This window comes from Panthera tigris, chromosome C1 (assembly GCF_018350195.1).
Source record: "Panthera tigris isolate Pti1 chromosome C1, P.tigris_Pti1_mat1.1, whole genome shotgun sequence".
Classification (NCBI taxonomy): domain Eukaryota; kingdom Metazoa; phylum Chordata; class Mammalia; order Carnivora; family Felidae; genus Panthera; species Panthera tigris.
In genome coordinates, this window is record NC_056667.1 from 92006460 (window position 1) to 92021382 (window position 14923).

Consider the following 14923-nt stretch of genomic DNA (forward strand, 5'->3'; position numbering starts at 1 on the left):
TGAGTTAGGAATAACAGATTTATTTGAAAATAAATACTTGTTGATTTCAATTTAAGAATCAGGGTCCATTGTGTTTTTTTCCTTTTAAGCACTTGGTGCCCCCCATTTTCTATGGTTTTGGTATTGTCTCTAGAAAGTCACCTTCCTAAATTGTGTAATAAGATACTTTTTGAGGGAAGATAAAGTTTTCTTTGCATTTTTCTTTTCTTTTTCTTTTTTTTTTTTTTTTTAAGTCTTTGGTTGCCTTGGGTCAAACTAGTATTTCAGCCGATTCCTCCATCTCTGTACTTTGGCAAGATCTTCTGCAATAGTTCTAATCATTCGATCAGTAGTTTCTTTCAAAATGGTTGCTGTCCTTAGGGCATGATCCAAAGACGAGTTTAAAATCTACAGAGGAAAAATTCACATATTTAAAGTTACTGTTTCTGTTAATTGGGTTATCTCATTATTAAACATTGCAAGGTGGAATTTTTGGAGCATTCTTTTCCCACCCGGTCTATTCCTGTTTTTAACGGTTGGTTTCCTAGGAAACCAGTCTGAGATGGAATATATTTTTTAGAGAAAGGGACAGAAAAGAGACCCAACACGTGACTGATGAGTGTGAATCAGAGGGTGAGGTCAGCAACCTGCTGGGCTGTTGCCCTGGTGCAGAGGAACAAATCTGTGAGAAAGAAGGAAAGCTATTGGGGCTGATTGAAGAGGTTTTAGGGGTCATAACCCCTGAGAGGGCACCCAGGGGCATTAGTGCTTGCATTCTAAAGCATTTGAAGGTGGCCTGGAATTTGATTTGAAAACAGGGAAGTGCTGGCAGCTCTAACCCCAGTGTCACTGGAACAGACTTGTGAGCAGCTGGAAACAGTCCACTACCTTCACTCCTGGGCCAGGGGGATCCTGTAGTGGAGGCACCACCCACAAAACACTTTCTCCAGGAAATTTCCCTTGGAATCAGTTTAGGAATAATACAAACCATGTGGCTGCTCAGGCTGTGTGTCTTTATGTTAGTGCTGAGCACAAAGTGTTTTTATTAGCAGAGCATTTCCTGGTGCCACCATACTGTAATAATTTAAAAGCCATCAGTTTTGTGACCAAGACCATACTTACAAGCTGCAAGGATTCTGGTATGGATTTTTCTAAGTCCTCACCTCAGATTCCGTTTCCATACTGCGCAAGTTGCTTAAGGATTTGCTTCCAGAAATCCTGCAGAAGTGGAAATGGGGTGTGGGTGTAGCAAGGTCTGAACTGTAGGTCATGAAAATCTTATTTTTTCTGGAAGGCAAAAGCACACTGATACTTGTGTAAAGCTCCCCTCTCTTCCCTAACTCTGTGGTTCAGTAATGGCTGTGTGCGTGTTGGGTGTTAGGACTTTGTGCACTCTCCACTTTTTGTAGCTCTTCTAGTCCCCGTGTGGCTGACCACAGATGAGCTTCAGAAAAAGATGGTTCCATGACCATGATCTGGGAAGTGTTTCCTCCCAGAATCTTTCCATTGTCACAGAAAGAGGCAACACTCCAGTTTATTCAGTTTTCATTCTTTAGGGGCCAACCTTCTACCTTGGCATATTTATAAAACAAATGCACACAAATCTGCCAATTGTAGGCACTTTGAGTTCGCTTCAGCACCAGGGAGCTTACATAGCAATTAGGCAGCAGCAATAGAAAAATAAAAGCTGGGGTGCCAGGGTGGCTCAGTCGGTTAGGTGTCCAACACTTGATTTCAGCTCAAGTCATGATCTCACGGTTCATGAGATCAAGCCCCACGTTGGGCTCTGCACCAGCTCTCCTTGGGATTTCTCCTTCTCTCCCTCTCTCTGCCCCTCCCCCACATGTGTGCACTCTGTGTCTCTCAAAATAAATTAAAAGAAGAAAAGCAGCACCTCTTTAAATAGGCACCTCTGGACTACTACACTAAGTATGACTGTCTCTGATGATGGTCTGGGTGAATAAGGAGAGCCAGGGTCACTATGTACAGTTGTTCGGTTGTGCACTGCATAGCTCTGGGAGGTTTCATTCACACATTCTCTGTGAAGGGCACTGCCTGGAGTTATGACATGAATAGTGGCTGTAGGGGATGCCACAAGTCTTGCCTGTTGACAGGTGGGCCATGGAGCCATCTTCATATCTCCCCGACTTGAGAGTCCTTCTGTTAAGCATTACTTCTTTGGTACTTACAGCACTTGTAAGCAGTCATCTCCAGGAAGTCTGATTTCAAATGTTTGTGACTCTAAGCCTCCCTTCGTGTCTCTCCTCTACCACATTAACAGGAGTTGGTTCTTCAGGTCACTTTAACACTTTGGATCTATTATCCGATTGAGAACATCAAAGACCATCAGCGGCCCCTAGCTAATAAAAAAACTTCAGGCAAGGCAGGGCAGTGTGGTGCAGTGGGAAGGATATGGGCTTGAGAGTCCTCTCTCTCTTCACATCCAGTCTGTCATGATGATCAACAATAATCGCCATAACTTGCTGAGTGCCATGTACCTTTCCACGTGCTTTATATGTATTGACCCAATTCTTAGTTTGGTACTACTATTATTCCCATTTGGAGAATAATGAAGACGCACAGTGGGGAAAGGGAGGCACAAAGAGGTCAAGCAACCAGCCCAAGGACACGGAACCAAGATGCAAACCCAAGACCTGCCCAGAGGCCACATTCTTAAACACTGCACTGCATATGGTAGTAGCTAGTGAGTTCAGACTGAGTGCAGAACCTGAACTTTTAACCACTCTGCTACACTATTGATTTTGCCTCCTAAATAGCTCTTGAATACTAGACCTCTGTCTCTCCTTCTCTTTCACCCTTGGCCAAGCTACCATCACCTCACTTGGATTATTGCACTGGGCTCTTACTTGGCCTCCGTGCTCCAATTCTTGACATCTTTAATCCATTCCCATTCCTTTAGTAGTTAGAGTGATCTTTTAAAAACACTGGGAAACTTTTTAAGTTTATTTATTTTGAGAGAACACAAACAGGGAAGGGCAGAGAGAAAGGGAGAGAGAAACCCAAGCAGGCTCTGCTCTGTCAGCGCAGAGCCTGATGGGGGCTCAATCTCACGAACCTTGAGATCATGACCTGAGCCAAAATCAAGAGTTGGATGCTTAACCAACTGAGTCACCCAGGTGCCCCAACACTAGGAAACTTTAAAAACAGCCTCGTTAAAAAACTTCATTGGCTTATTATACCCTTGAGTCTGAAATACTTCCTGTAGCTGACAAGCCCCTGCATGGTCTAGCCCTACCCATCCCTTCAGCTTCCCCTTGCCAGCCCCATCTTGCCCCACAGCCTCTCGCACTACACTGTTCCTGAACTTGCCAAGGGGCCTTTCGGCTCCAGGAAGCCTTCATAGACTAGATGCCCTCTTACCTCCACATCCCTTTGCTAGTTGATTCACACTTATCCTTTGGTATTCAGCTTCCCTGAACCCCCAAATTAGGTAATAGCACTCTGTACACCCCCTTTGTGGCACTTAAAAGACTGGCTCTTCTACCAGAAAGGTAACTTCCATGAGGGTAGGGACAGTGGTTTAATTTTTCACTGTGTCCTCAAGACCTAGACCAAGACCCTGCTATTGACACTCAAAATACTTGTTGAATAAATAAATGAATGAAGTATTAGCCATACTTTGGTTTGAATCTTGGCTCTACGATTTATGATCTCAGTGACCTTGAGCCAGTAATTTAATGCACTAAGCACATTGCATGGTTATTATCATTAATAAAATCATACTTACTTTTCTGGTATGGGCTCATGTTCGTGTTGAGAGGATTTTGGATTCGATGTCTGGGAACAGATCCATTCTGGTTTTGAACAAGCTGAAAAATGTTAGCTATGATTAAATTCAGAGTATCAAAAATGACCCCCAAATGGTGGACATATGGGTAGCATTTCCCAAACTTTTCTGTATGAATGTAATATTTCATGAAATCTTAATAAGAAAACTAGGGAACATAGAAAACAAAGAACTTTCTTTCTGAATTCAGGAAAAGAAATTCAGCTTATTTATTTATTTTAAGAAATTCAGCAATCCCTATCAAAATAACACCAGCATTCTTCACAAAGCTAAAACAGACAATCCTAAAATTTGTATAGAACCAGAAAAGACCTCAAATAGCCAAAGCAATCTTGAAAAAAAAAAAAAAAGCTGGAGGAATCACACTCCTGATATTCAAGATGTATTACAAAGTTGTAATCATCAAGACAGTATAGTACTGGCACAAAAACAGACACTCAGGTCAATGGAACAAAATAGAGAACCCAGAAATGGACCCACAAACATATGGTCAACTAATCTTTGACAAAGCAGGAAAGAATATCGAATGGAATAAAGACACTCTTCAGCAAATGGTGCTGGGAAAACTGGACAGCGACATGCAGAAAAATGATCCTGGACCACTTTCTTACACCATCCACACAAATAAACTCAAAATGGATGAAAGACCTAAATGTAAGACAGGAAGCCATCAAAATCCTCAAGGAGAAAGCAGGCAAAAACCTCTTTTGACTTGGGCTGCAGCAACTTCTTACTCAACACGTCTCCAGGGGCAAAGGAAACAAAAGCAAAAATGAACTATTGGGACCTCATCAAAATAAAAATTTCTGCACAGAAAAGGAAACACTCAGCAAAACTAAAAGGCAACTGACAGAATGGGAGAAGATATTTGCAAACAACATATCAGATAAAGGGTTAGTATCCAAACTTTATAAAGAACTTATCAAAGTCAACACCCAAAAAACAACCCAGTGAAGAAATGGGCAAAAGATATGAATAGACACTTTCCCAAAGAAGACTTCCAGATGGCCAACCAACACATGAAAAAATGCTCAACATCACTCATCATCAGGGAAATCCAAAACCACAAGATACCACCTCACACCTGTCAGAATGGCTAACATTAACAACTCAGGCAACAACAGATGTTGGTGAGGATGCGGAGAAAGAGGATCTCTTTTGCACTGCTGGTGGGAATGCAAACTGGTGCAGCCACTCTGGAAAACAGTATGGAGGTTCCTCAGAAAATTAAAAATAGAACTACTCTACAACCCAGCAATTGCACTACTAGGTATTTGCCCAAGGGATACATGTGTATTGTTTCGAAGGGGCACATGCACCCCAATGTTTATAGCAGTGCTATCGACAATTGCCAAACTATGAAAGGAGCCCTAGTGTCCATTGATGGATGAATGGATAAAGAAGATGTGGTATATATCTACAAAGGAGTATTACTTGGCAATCAAAAAGAATGAAACCTTGCCATTTGCAACTATGTGGATGGAGCTGGAGGGTATTATGCTAAGCAAAATTAGAGAAAGACAAATATCATATGACTTCACTCATATGAGGAATTTTAAGATACTAAACAGATGAACATAAGGGAAGGGAAGCAAAAATAAAAACATGGAGACAAAACATAAGAGACTCTTAAATATAGAGAACAAACAGGGTTGCTGGAGGGGTTGTGGGAGGGGAGATGGGCTAAATGGGTAAGGGGCTTAAGGAATCTACTCCTGAAATTGTTGCACTATATGCTAACTAACTTGGATGTAAATTAAACAATATATAAATTTTAAAAAATAGATAAATATACTGAATTCTTTCTGCACTGAAAAAATAAAAACTAAAACTCTCAGAATTCTTACCTGCGGAGAGCAAAATGGTTATTGGGGGTAGTCTTTGCACTCCTTGATCATCTCTAAAATTCTGTGATTATGTTGAATCTATTAATTTATTTGGAAATAATTGACATCTTAGAATAGTCATTAAATTCTAAAAAAGAAAAAAAAATCGACTTTTTTTTTTTAAGTAGGCTCCACACCCAGCATGGTGCCCTATGTGGAGCCCGAGCTCACAACCCTGAGATCAAGAGTCAGACACTTAATTGACTGAACCACCCAGATGCCCCTTTAAAAGGAGTTTTTTCAGTAGACAAGAGACCAGGAGTCTGGATTTAGGTTCCCTGGGTACTAACTCTGTGACACCTGGGCATGCTGTCCAACTTCTGTGGACTCAGCTACTTCATCTGACAAGTGGAGGGATAATCCCTTTCAAGAGCATGGACCAAATGGATTCCTGGAAGTCTTCAAATTCAGGTGCAAGGATTCTGGGGAGTCAAAAACTAAATTATGTTACTAAGACAACTCCAGAAAATAGAGACTAAACAGAGAAGATCAATGTAAGAAAGTCACCATGGAAGACAATAAAGCCAGGGAAAGGAAAGGAGAAGAGTCAATGCCCAACAGCCAATAAATCTGCCTTCTCTGTTGCTGGGTCTCCTCCCATGTCTTCTATCTTATTCATCAGTCTCTGGTAGCTAGGTTTCACTCCCCCTCAGGAGGGTCCCATTTGACAAGCGATCTGGGAAATACTGTCCCTAAGACATGGAAGGTAGAAGCTAGAAAGCCCAAATTAATCATGCTGACCACCCAAACGTAAGTCCTGATGAGCAGAGGCACAAATGAGTTCAGTCTTAATCCTTTGCTAGTCTCCAAATATAATTTTGGATTTTATTTGAAACATAGAAACTCAGAGTTGGGAAGGACCATAGTGTCATCAGTTCTGATTCTAGTCCAGTCCACAGATTTGCAACATCCTGACAAAGTACATTGGCTCTGGATGGGATCTGTAGAGACATCTCTACAGATGGGGCTCACGTCCTCCTACAACAGCCCACTCCATTCCAGTTTCTGAAAGGTTCTTTTCAACATTGAGCAGATATGCCTCCCTATGAATCTACCCTCTTAGCCACTATACATTTACTAATGTAGTTCAAGGTCACACTTCAGATGACATAGTTGATTCCCTCATGCCCTCATATATCAGAATAACAAGTCCCATGGGCTGTAGACTCAAAGGCCAGGGAGATGATAAAGAAATTAGCCCTGTTGCTTCTGCAGTTTTAGTGGCTGTCGTCTTGAGAGAATACATCCAGTTGGAGGATTTAGCAGCTGGGGGATGGCGGTGTAGGGGACTCACCAGCTGAGTTCAATCAGGTAAATGGCATTCTTTCGTCTTGGAAATTGGCAATTGTGAAAGATAAGAAACATTCTCCCTGACGCCTTGTCACTCAGGAGAGAAAGAGCTCTGGAGGTATGAACTTTCCCACAAGGAGAGGATGTCGAAGAACCAGATATGACTGTCATTCAGAAGTACAACAAGGAACAGGTCCTTCCCTCCTTTTTTGTACCCTTAGCACACTCTGACTTTGTTAATTCTAGCACCACGTTTTGCCATGAACTTTCCTTATTTGGGTATGAGTTCCTCTTAAGAGATTGTGAACTCCTTGGGTGGGGGGCATGTTTTATTCATCTTTATAAATAAATGTGGGATTTTAGTTTTTTCCAAATTGCTAATTGAAATTAGCAATATGATGTTTAAGGAATGTAAAAATAGTCTATTATTTTACATGCTGACTTTCAGTAGGGATATATTTAAGGTTTTGACCACTCCTGAATCGCAATAATAGTGGCAATTATTTAGTTGGTCATTTGTTTAGCAAATATTTGCAATTTGTTACCAACTTACACTGAGTTAGCCCTTAAAAACTTTTAGAGTCCTTTATTGCTAGGATTTCTTATCTCCCAGCCCTGGCCCAGCCTTTTGCCATCCAGGATGTGGGAGCGTCAGATGAGAACTAGAGATCCAGACAGCACACTGGAGAGGGCAGGGCCTCCCCAAACAGAAGCAGTGGCTGGTGTGATGTGGGTCCCCCACGCCTGGGAGACCAGGTTGTTTACAAAGATGAGATCATGCAGCAGATGTACTTACAAGATGAAGAATTTTTATTTTCATTTAAAAAGCAGAGCTGGACAAAGTTGCTTCTTTCACTATGATATAAGTAATTCTCTCCTGGGGTGTTGTATCTATAATGAAATTCTAAAAAGAAAAGAGAAATACAGCTCACTGCCTGGGAACAACAGCTGTCCCCACTTATGCCTTCCTTCTAAGGCCCCTAAGTCTCACTCACCTTCAGGTGGTTTTTTGCCACAGGTTCTTCCAGAATTATGACTCTTAGTGCCGCAGTTCTGACACTTATCACTCAGCAGTCCGGTCCCAGGAGCAGAATAGCAGCTGTGGCCTGTATCAGAACCTGAAAAAATCCCAAGTTACACAAAGGACAGGTGAGTTTCTTCATTATAGTCATAGAGTGTGTGGAAAGTAGAGCTCTAACCACGGGAGGTATGCATTAGGTGCAGAAGTGTTCAACTTCCCCAGCTGCATTACCAAGGGGAGTCACCAGCCTCAGGATGGCATTTGGAATCCCCTTATGACAACTGAGAGATGTTTTCAGAAGTAACAAATCTGATAGGAAAGTCTCAAGGTTTTCCTAGCACATGTAGGTGTTTAGTGAAGGCCTGCTGAACTGATGGGTCTGTGAGAATTTGACCCCCTGAATTAACTACAAACGCAAGATTGGTATTTTTCCAGATTTGCCCTGACACACCCACATTCTCTTCTCAGACCCTGTTTTGGCCAAGAACTTGTGTTTTGTCATCCAGACAATTGAAAAGATGGTTTTACTCTACATCAAATTCATGAGCTGATATGGGAAACTGAATTATAGCTTTGCCCTCATCTCTGCCAAAGAGGGGCTAGTAATAGAGAGTGTGTGTGTGTGGTACCGGTCTAGAACCTGGCAGGCTGTGGGCAGTGGAGACTTCCAGATAAGACCAGAACATGAGATCCTGGGCCGGATAGGTAAGCACACAGGCTTGGGTGTTCAAACAACATCTCAGTTCCAGGAGAGATGAGGCCGAGTGACAAAGCATCTGTCAGGGCTACCTGCCTTACTTCTCTCGTGATTACGCTCCTTTGTAACATTATCTTTCAAAGAGTAAGTCATAAATGGAATGAGCTCTAGGGATGGTTTTCCCACCCCACCCCCCCAAATCTCAGTCAGTCAATAGTCATTGAATTCCTTCTCAATCCAGAGCTCAAGGAAATTACAATAGCATGAGGTTCAGACAGACCTGAGTTTGCAGTCTGGGTCTACTGCTAGTTAGCTGTGATGGTTGAAAATATGTCCACAAATTCTTTTATATGTTCTTCAAAAGGTATAGCGTAATTCCACTCTCCTTGAGTGTGGACTGGACTTAGTGACTTGCTTCTCACAGATAAAGTGGTAGTGATGGTGTATAACTTCCAAAACTAGGTCATAAAAGACCTAGATCACTTGGCTGCCATGTCATAATGACACTCAAGCAACCTACTGGAAATGCCCACATGATGAGGAACTAAGACCTCCTGCCAATGGCCACGTGAGTGAACCATCTTAGAAGCAGATTCTCCAGTCCAGTCAAGCCTTCATATGATGGCAGTATTGGCCAACATCTTGACCATAGCCTCATGAGAGAACCTGAGCCTGATTCACCCAGCTAAGCTGCCCCCAAATTCCTGACCCATAGGAATTATGAGATAGAAAATGTTTTTTGTTTTGAACCATTAAGTTTTGGGATACTGCATTACACAGCAGTAGATAATACAACTGCTCTTTGACTGGCAAGTCATTAAATTTCTTTGAGTCTCCATTTCCTTATCTGTAAAATAAAAATCATAATTCCTACTTACAGGGGTATAAGGATAGCTAAATGTTATACACTATGTCAGCAGTTCTCAATTTTTTTTTCTTTCAGAACCCTTTTACACTCTTAAAATTGAGGACCTTAAAGAGCTTCTGTAAATAAGCTTCTGCTTATTACAGTTTTTATCTATCATATATCATAATATGCACCCTTTTTTATACCTGTGGTGAAAAATCTCCCCCTGTATTGGAGAAGAGCTATTATACAACAGTCAGTTGATGATGGACTGGTATAGAGGTACCTATTTATAAATTTCAAGTCATTTTTGCTTGTGCAGAATCATTCAAATTTTCCCAAGACTGAATGGACAGCCCTAGGGCTTTAAGTTTTTTTTCTTTATTTATTTTTATTATTATTATTTTTTAAGTACGCTCCATGGTGGGTGTGAAGCTCAACACAGGGCTTGAACTCATGACCCTTAGATGAAGACCTGAACTGAGATAAAGAGTCAGATGCTTAACTGACTGAGCCACCCAGCCACCCCAAGGCTTTTTTTTTTTTAATAGAATTTTAAACTGAGGCATTTAAAAATATTTTATTTATTATGTCATTTAAAACCAACAGTAATTCATTTTATGCTCACCAAATAACAGGTTTTTAATGCAAAGAGGTTTTTTGTTTTTTTTTTTTAATGAAGAGTATTAAAAGAGGCAGTATTTTATGTTTGGGCAAGTGTCTTGAATATCTGGCTTAATAGAAGGCGGCTGGATTACATAGCTGCACCTCCATTCAATCTCCTTCAGTATTGGCTTTGCACAGATATGTAGCTGGGAAAGAGAGGACCTCGTGGTCCCCTGAAAGGGTCTCAGGGACCCCCAAGGGCCTTCTGATCACATTCTGAAAGCTCTGTGACAGCATCTGATATAGTAGGTGTTCAGTCAATGAAACATTACTATTACCATCAGAAAATGAATCATCTGGGCGCCTTGGTGGCTCAGTCGGTTAAGTGGCCAACTTTGGCTCAGGTCATGATCTCTCGATTCATGATTTTGAGCCCGGGTGTGGAGCTCTGTGTTGACAGCTCAGAACATGGAGCCTGCTTCATATTCCATGTCTCCCTCTCTCTCTCTGCCCATCCCCCACTCATGCTCTCGCTCTCTCTCTCTCTCAAAAATAAGTAAACATTTAAAAAATTTTAAAAAGGGAGGTGGGCGCCTGGGTGGCTCAGTCAGTTAAGCGTCTGACTTTGGCTCAGGTCATCTCATGGTTCATGGGTTCAGGCCCAGCATCGGCTCTGTGCTAACAGCTTAGAGCCTAAAGCCTGCTTTGGATTCTGTGTCTCCCTCTCTCTCCGCCCCTCTCCTGCTCACTCTCTGTCTCTCTGTCTCTCTGTCTCTCAAAAATAAACATTTAAAAAGTTAAAAAAAATGAGTCGTCTGCAGAGAAGAAGTAGAACTCCATGTGACATAGCAAAAAAATACTGACTTGAAGGAAAGGCTCTTGACTAACAGCTTGTATGAATGTAAACAAGCCTCCTTAGCTCTCCGGACCTGGTTTCTCACGTAGAAACAGGGTAGACTAGGCTCAGGTGGTGATTTTCATGCTCAGGAGCTGCCTGAACAGGCAGGCCTTGGCCTCACCTCTTCCTCACCCAGGGCGGTTCTGCCAGGGATGTTTTTCTGCTTAAACTACCTTTGGAGGAAGGCTCCTATGACTAAAAATCATTGAATTCCATGCCCTGGTGCTCTCCAGGTCCCCTCCCAGCTCTCATTTTCTTTGCTTCTGGGAAATGTTATGGACAAGTCGGCAGCAACTCTCCCACGTCCTGTGAGCTCACCAGGTGCAGATTATGGGTCGTGCTGCAAGGATGACACATAGAACTAAGGCCACTGCACGACTGAGTGCATGGAGTCCTGTGGCTCCCACACAAACAGAGGTGGGCACTTTCGCACTCTCTGACCACACTTGATCTGTTTGAATCTATTTAATTATTAATTTTTTACGGTTTGCAAAAAAACACAATATGTAACACCCTAGTCTGGGTAATGCTATTTGGTGTGGCAGATGGTCTGCCTGAAGTGGGCAGACCCCTGGAGAGGGACCTTGAAGACAGAGCACCCACAGCACCAGGCCCCTTAACTTACCGAGAATTGAGTCTGCGTGCAGTGCCTTTTCTTGAAGGGCAGTGGGACACCTTCCACAGCTGGGCCTTCTGTGCCCTTTTTTCTCCATATTTTCCTTCCTAAAAAAAGATGCATAAGATCCAATAAACATTTAACATACTTCTTTTTTATTTTTTTTACTTATTTTTTATTTTTTATTTATTTTTTTTTATTAACATACTTCTAATAGAGATCGTGAGAGTATCGGTAAAACTGAAATGTTAAATTTCTTGTATCAGAGACTGGGATGATACGGGCGTGGCATGTTGTCCTCTACACAGAGATCCCTTCTGCCTGCCTTTCTGAGAGCTTCCCTATAAGAAACTGCACCCAGCGACAACTTGGCCTGGTAAGAACAGGTCTACCAGATGTTGAAAGTAAATCTGGTTTGTTCCCCAGAGGATAATATCTAATTATCATGCACACATATGCAATATAGAAATTTGAAGTATGGAATTATATTTGGAGTTTTCTTCATACTCATGTCTCAAATTCAATTCTTTTTAAATGATTTTTTTTTAAATTTTAGTGAGAGTGTGTGCATATGAGTAGGGGTGAGGGAAAGAGAGAGAGAGAGAGAGAGAGAGAGAGAGAGAGAGAGAGAGAGAATCTTAAGCAGGCACTACGCTCAGTGCAGTGCCCAACATGGGGCTCGATCTCACAAACTGTGAGATCATGACCAGAGCCAAATCAAGAGTTAGACACTGAACCGACTGAGCTACCCAGGCACTCCTCAAATTCACTTCTTATCAGGGGAAGAAGATGTGCCACATGGCAGTACTAGGTCCCGTGGCTTTGGCTCCGTAAGTATAAGCTGAATGTGTCTAAAAAGCCCAGCAAGGTGAATTTTGTCCGGTGTGTATGGGGCTAAAAGCTAAGGGAGCATGTAGGGTTAACTTTAGCTGTACAAGGCCACCAGGGGGCATCAGAAAGATGCCTTACAATTTCAGTTACCAGGACACCCTCTGACTTGGCTGTAGCTTCTGCCTGCCTTCTTCACAGAAATCCTAACCCCTTCAAAGGAATTCTAGTTAATCACAATTCTTAACAAAGCCCTTGCTCAGCCCCAGAGCGATATGGTAATGGCCCCTCCGGGAAAGTGGCTCATTCTTAGTGTGGAAGGCACTGTGCCCAAGATCTGCTGCATGTGGCTGGTGAGAAATGAGGCTGATCCCCTCGAGGATGGGGTGAGAGCCCTAGGAGTTGCTTGGCAAATGCAGCACACCCAGCTATGCCTAGGCCTATGCCTAGGCCGGCCTTCTGTGGAGAGAGCCACTGTGCTCTGGAGTTGGTGGGGTTGGGGGCTGATGAGCTGGGCCCTTCCCCTCTCCTTGGAAAAACATGCTCTCCTCCTGAGTCACATATTTTCTCACACCTCATTTTCTGTCTCCACCCTCCCCCTTCGGGGCATTTGAACATCTGCTCTCCAAAGTGGAAAACTTGGATCTCTTTCAAGTGAGTTCAGTCTAACACATGACTTTCTTTTTCTGCCTCTTTTAAACTTCTTTGTGCGCTTAAAATCTTCTTGCCAACCATAAGAGCTAAGGGCAATTCTACTTGAGAAGACAGTTTTCCAAGAAGACTGAGTAGCTAAAGTGGACTCTAAAATCCCAAATCCTGCATCAGACATAACACAAAGGGATTTGCATTTTATATGTAGCATATAGACCATTGATCTGCATATATATAAAAATATCCCTCAAAGGCCAGCTAGCTTCATAAAGCACATGTCTTGTCTGAGAGATATCAAATCTTTTAGAAGAGCAAAGAGTATATATAGCCCTTTGTTCAATTAATTCCTCGGAGTATTAGGTAGTTTACCAAGATTTCAATTTATAAATCATGTGTATCTCCACTTCACACCCCAGCGTTAGATGCATTGTTAGATCTGATTTCGCACTTGGTTGTGTTTTTCCTTCCCTCTTGTCCATGATAAAACAGAAAATTTAGTCTGGGACATTGGTCCTTGACTTGGTATGTAAAGAGTATCTGAAGTTCTAGACTAGGAATCTGAAAGACAAACATTTAGTACCTTGAATCCTTCATCAGAATGGTTTTGAAATGTCAAACTATCTTTATTATACTTAATAAAATCTAAAAAAAATCCCAAAACCTAGGTTTAACTCAATAAATAAAAATAGTGGGCCTGTGGTGACTCAGGGAGTAGGCATCACTATTGCCTCCTATATTTAAAAGGAGGGTCAAAGCTGATGACTGGCATGTCAGTTAAAATAATGGTCCACACCAGATGACGCATGGTCATATTTAGCACAAACAGCATGCTGTTTCCTTTTTCAGGGGGCGGAAACTCAGTAGAACACTTATGACAAGTGCCCATTCCCGTGGCGGAATGCTTTCTAACTTCAGACCTTGTCATCTGCTTCTATTAGAGCTTATTATGTGCATGTAATAGTGGTTGCTAAACCACAAGGAATGGTTGCTCCTCCCTCCTTGACTCTTGACCTTTGGAAGGTAAATTAGCCAAGCTTTGGCAGAAGTCCACAGTGCCTCCTGAGCTTGGAGTTGGTGCCTCTCACTAACTGATAGAAGCTTCAAATAAAGGATTTTGAATCCATATGGCCTAACAGTTGAGCCAAAGAAAGTTGTTTTTTTTTTTAAATTTTTTTTTAACGTTTATTTATTTTTGAGACAGAGAGAGACAGAGCATGAATGGGGAGGGGCAGAGAGAGAGGGAGACACAGAATCGGAAGCAGGCTCCAGGCTCTGAGCTGTCAGCACAGAGCCCGACGCGGGGCTTGAACTCACAGACAGTGAGATCATGACCTGAGCTGAAGTCGGACGCTTAACCGACCAAGCCACCCAGGCGCCCCGAGCCAAAGAAAGTTTTAAGAACACGAAGGATTTCTCCTTAGGATTTTACATCTATAGCTTTTTTTTTTGCACAATTACAGCTTGTAACCTCCAGATTTCTTGCTGAAGAATGGGGAGAAGTAAACCCCTATACATGGGATTAGGCTTATTTCCAGTGGAACTGGGGACAGAGGGAAGGACAGGGAAGATTTTCACTCATCATGAGAAGTTGCTATATAATGGTGCCCAATAATCTCCCGTGTGGATAATGTTCAAATGCAGCCTACAGGACAAACCACCCTTCGTGTTCCGCAGCCCTGATTCTTAACCAAGGGAATTAGGAGAATCTTGAGCAGATTTAAAAGTATTCCTACTAGGGCTCCAGCCCTGGTGAGTCTGATATACTAGGTGAGGTTGAGGCATGTGCATGATCAAAA

At 42.3% G+C, this 14923-nt stretch overlaps 1 protein-coding gene across 5 annotated transcripts in view; it reads right to left on the minus strand.

Moving 5' to 3' along the window:
- AKNAD1 (AKNA domain containing 1) overlaps positions 1 to 14923 on the minus strand; it is a 41214-nt gene continuing 26291 nt past the window's right edge. For 4 of the 5 annotated variants that reach the window (XM_015534988.2, XM_042998099.1, XM_007076452.2 and 1 more), the window contains 6 exons: positions 11658 to 11755; positions 7959 to 8081; positions 7760 to 7867; positions 3728 to 3809; positions 1143 to 1197; positions 1 to 387 (listed from right to left, as the gene is read on the minus strand). In XM_015534988.2, coding sequence (XP_015390474.1) covers positions 256 to 387; positions 1143 to 1197; positions 3728 to 3809; positions 7760 to 7867; positions 7959 to 8081; positions 11658 to 11755 — 598 coding nt within the window. In that variant the 3' untranslated portion in view covers positions 1 to 255. The remainder of the gene's footprint in view (positions 388 to 1142; positions 1198 to 3727; positions 3810 to 7759; positions 7868 to 7958; positions 8082 to 11657; positions 11756 to 14923) is intronic. The other variant, XM_042998098.1, reaches the window with a different exon arrangement.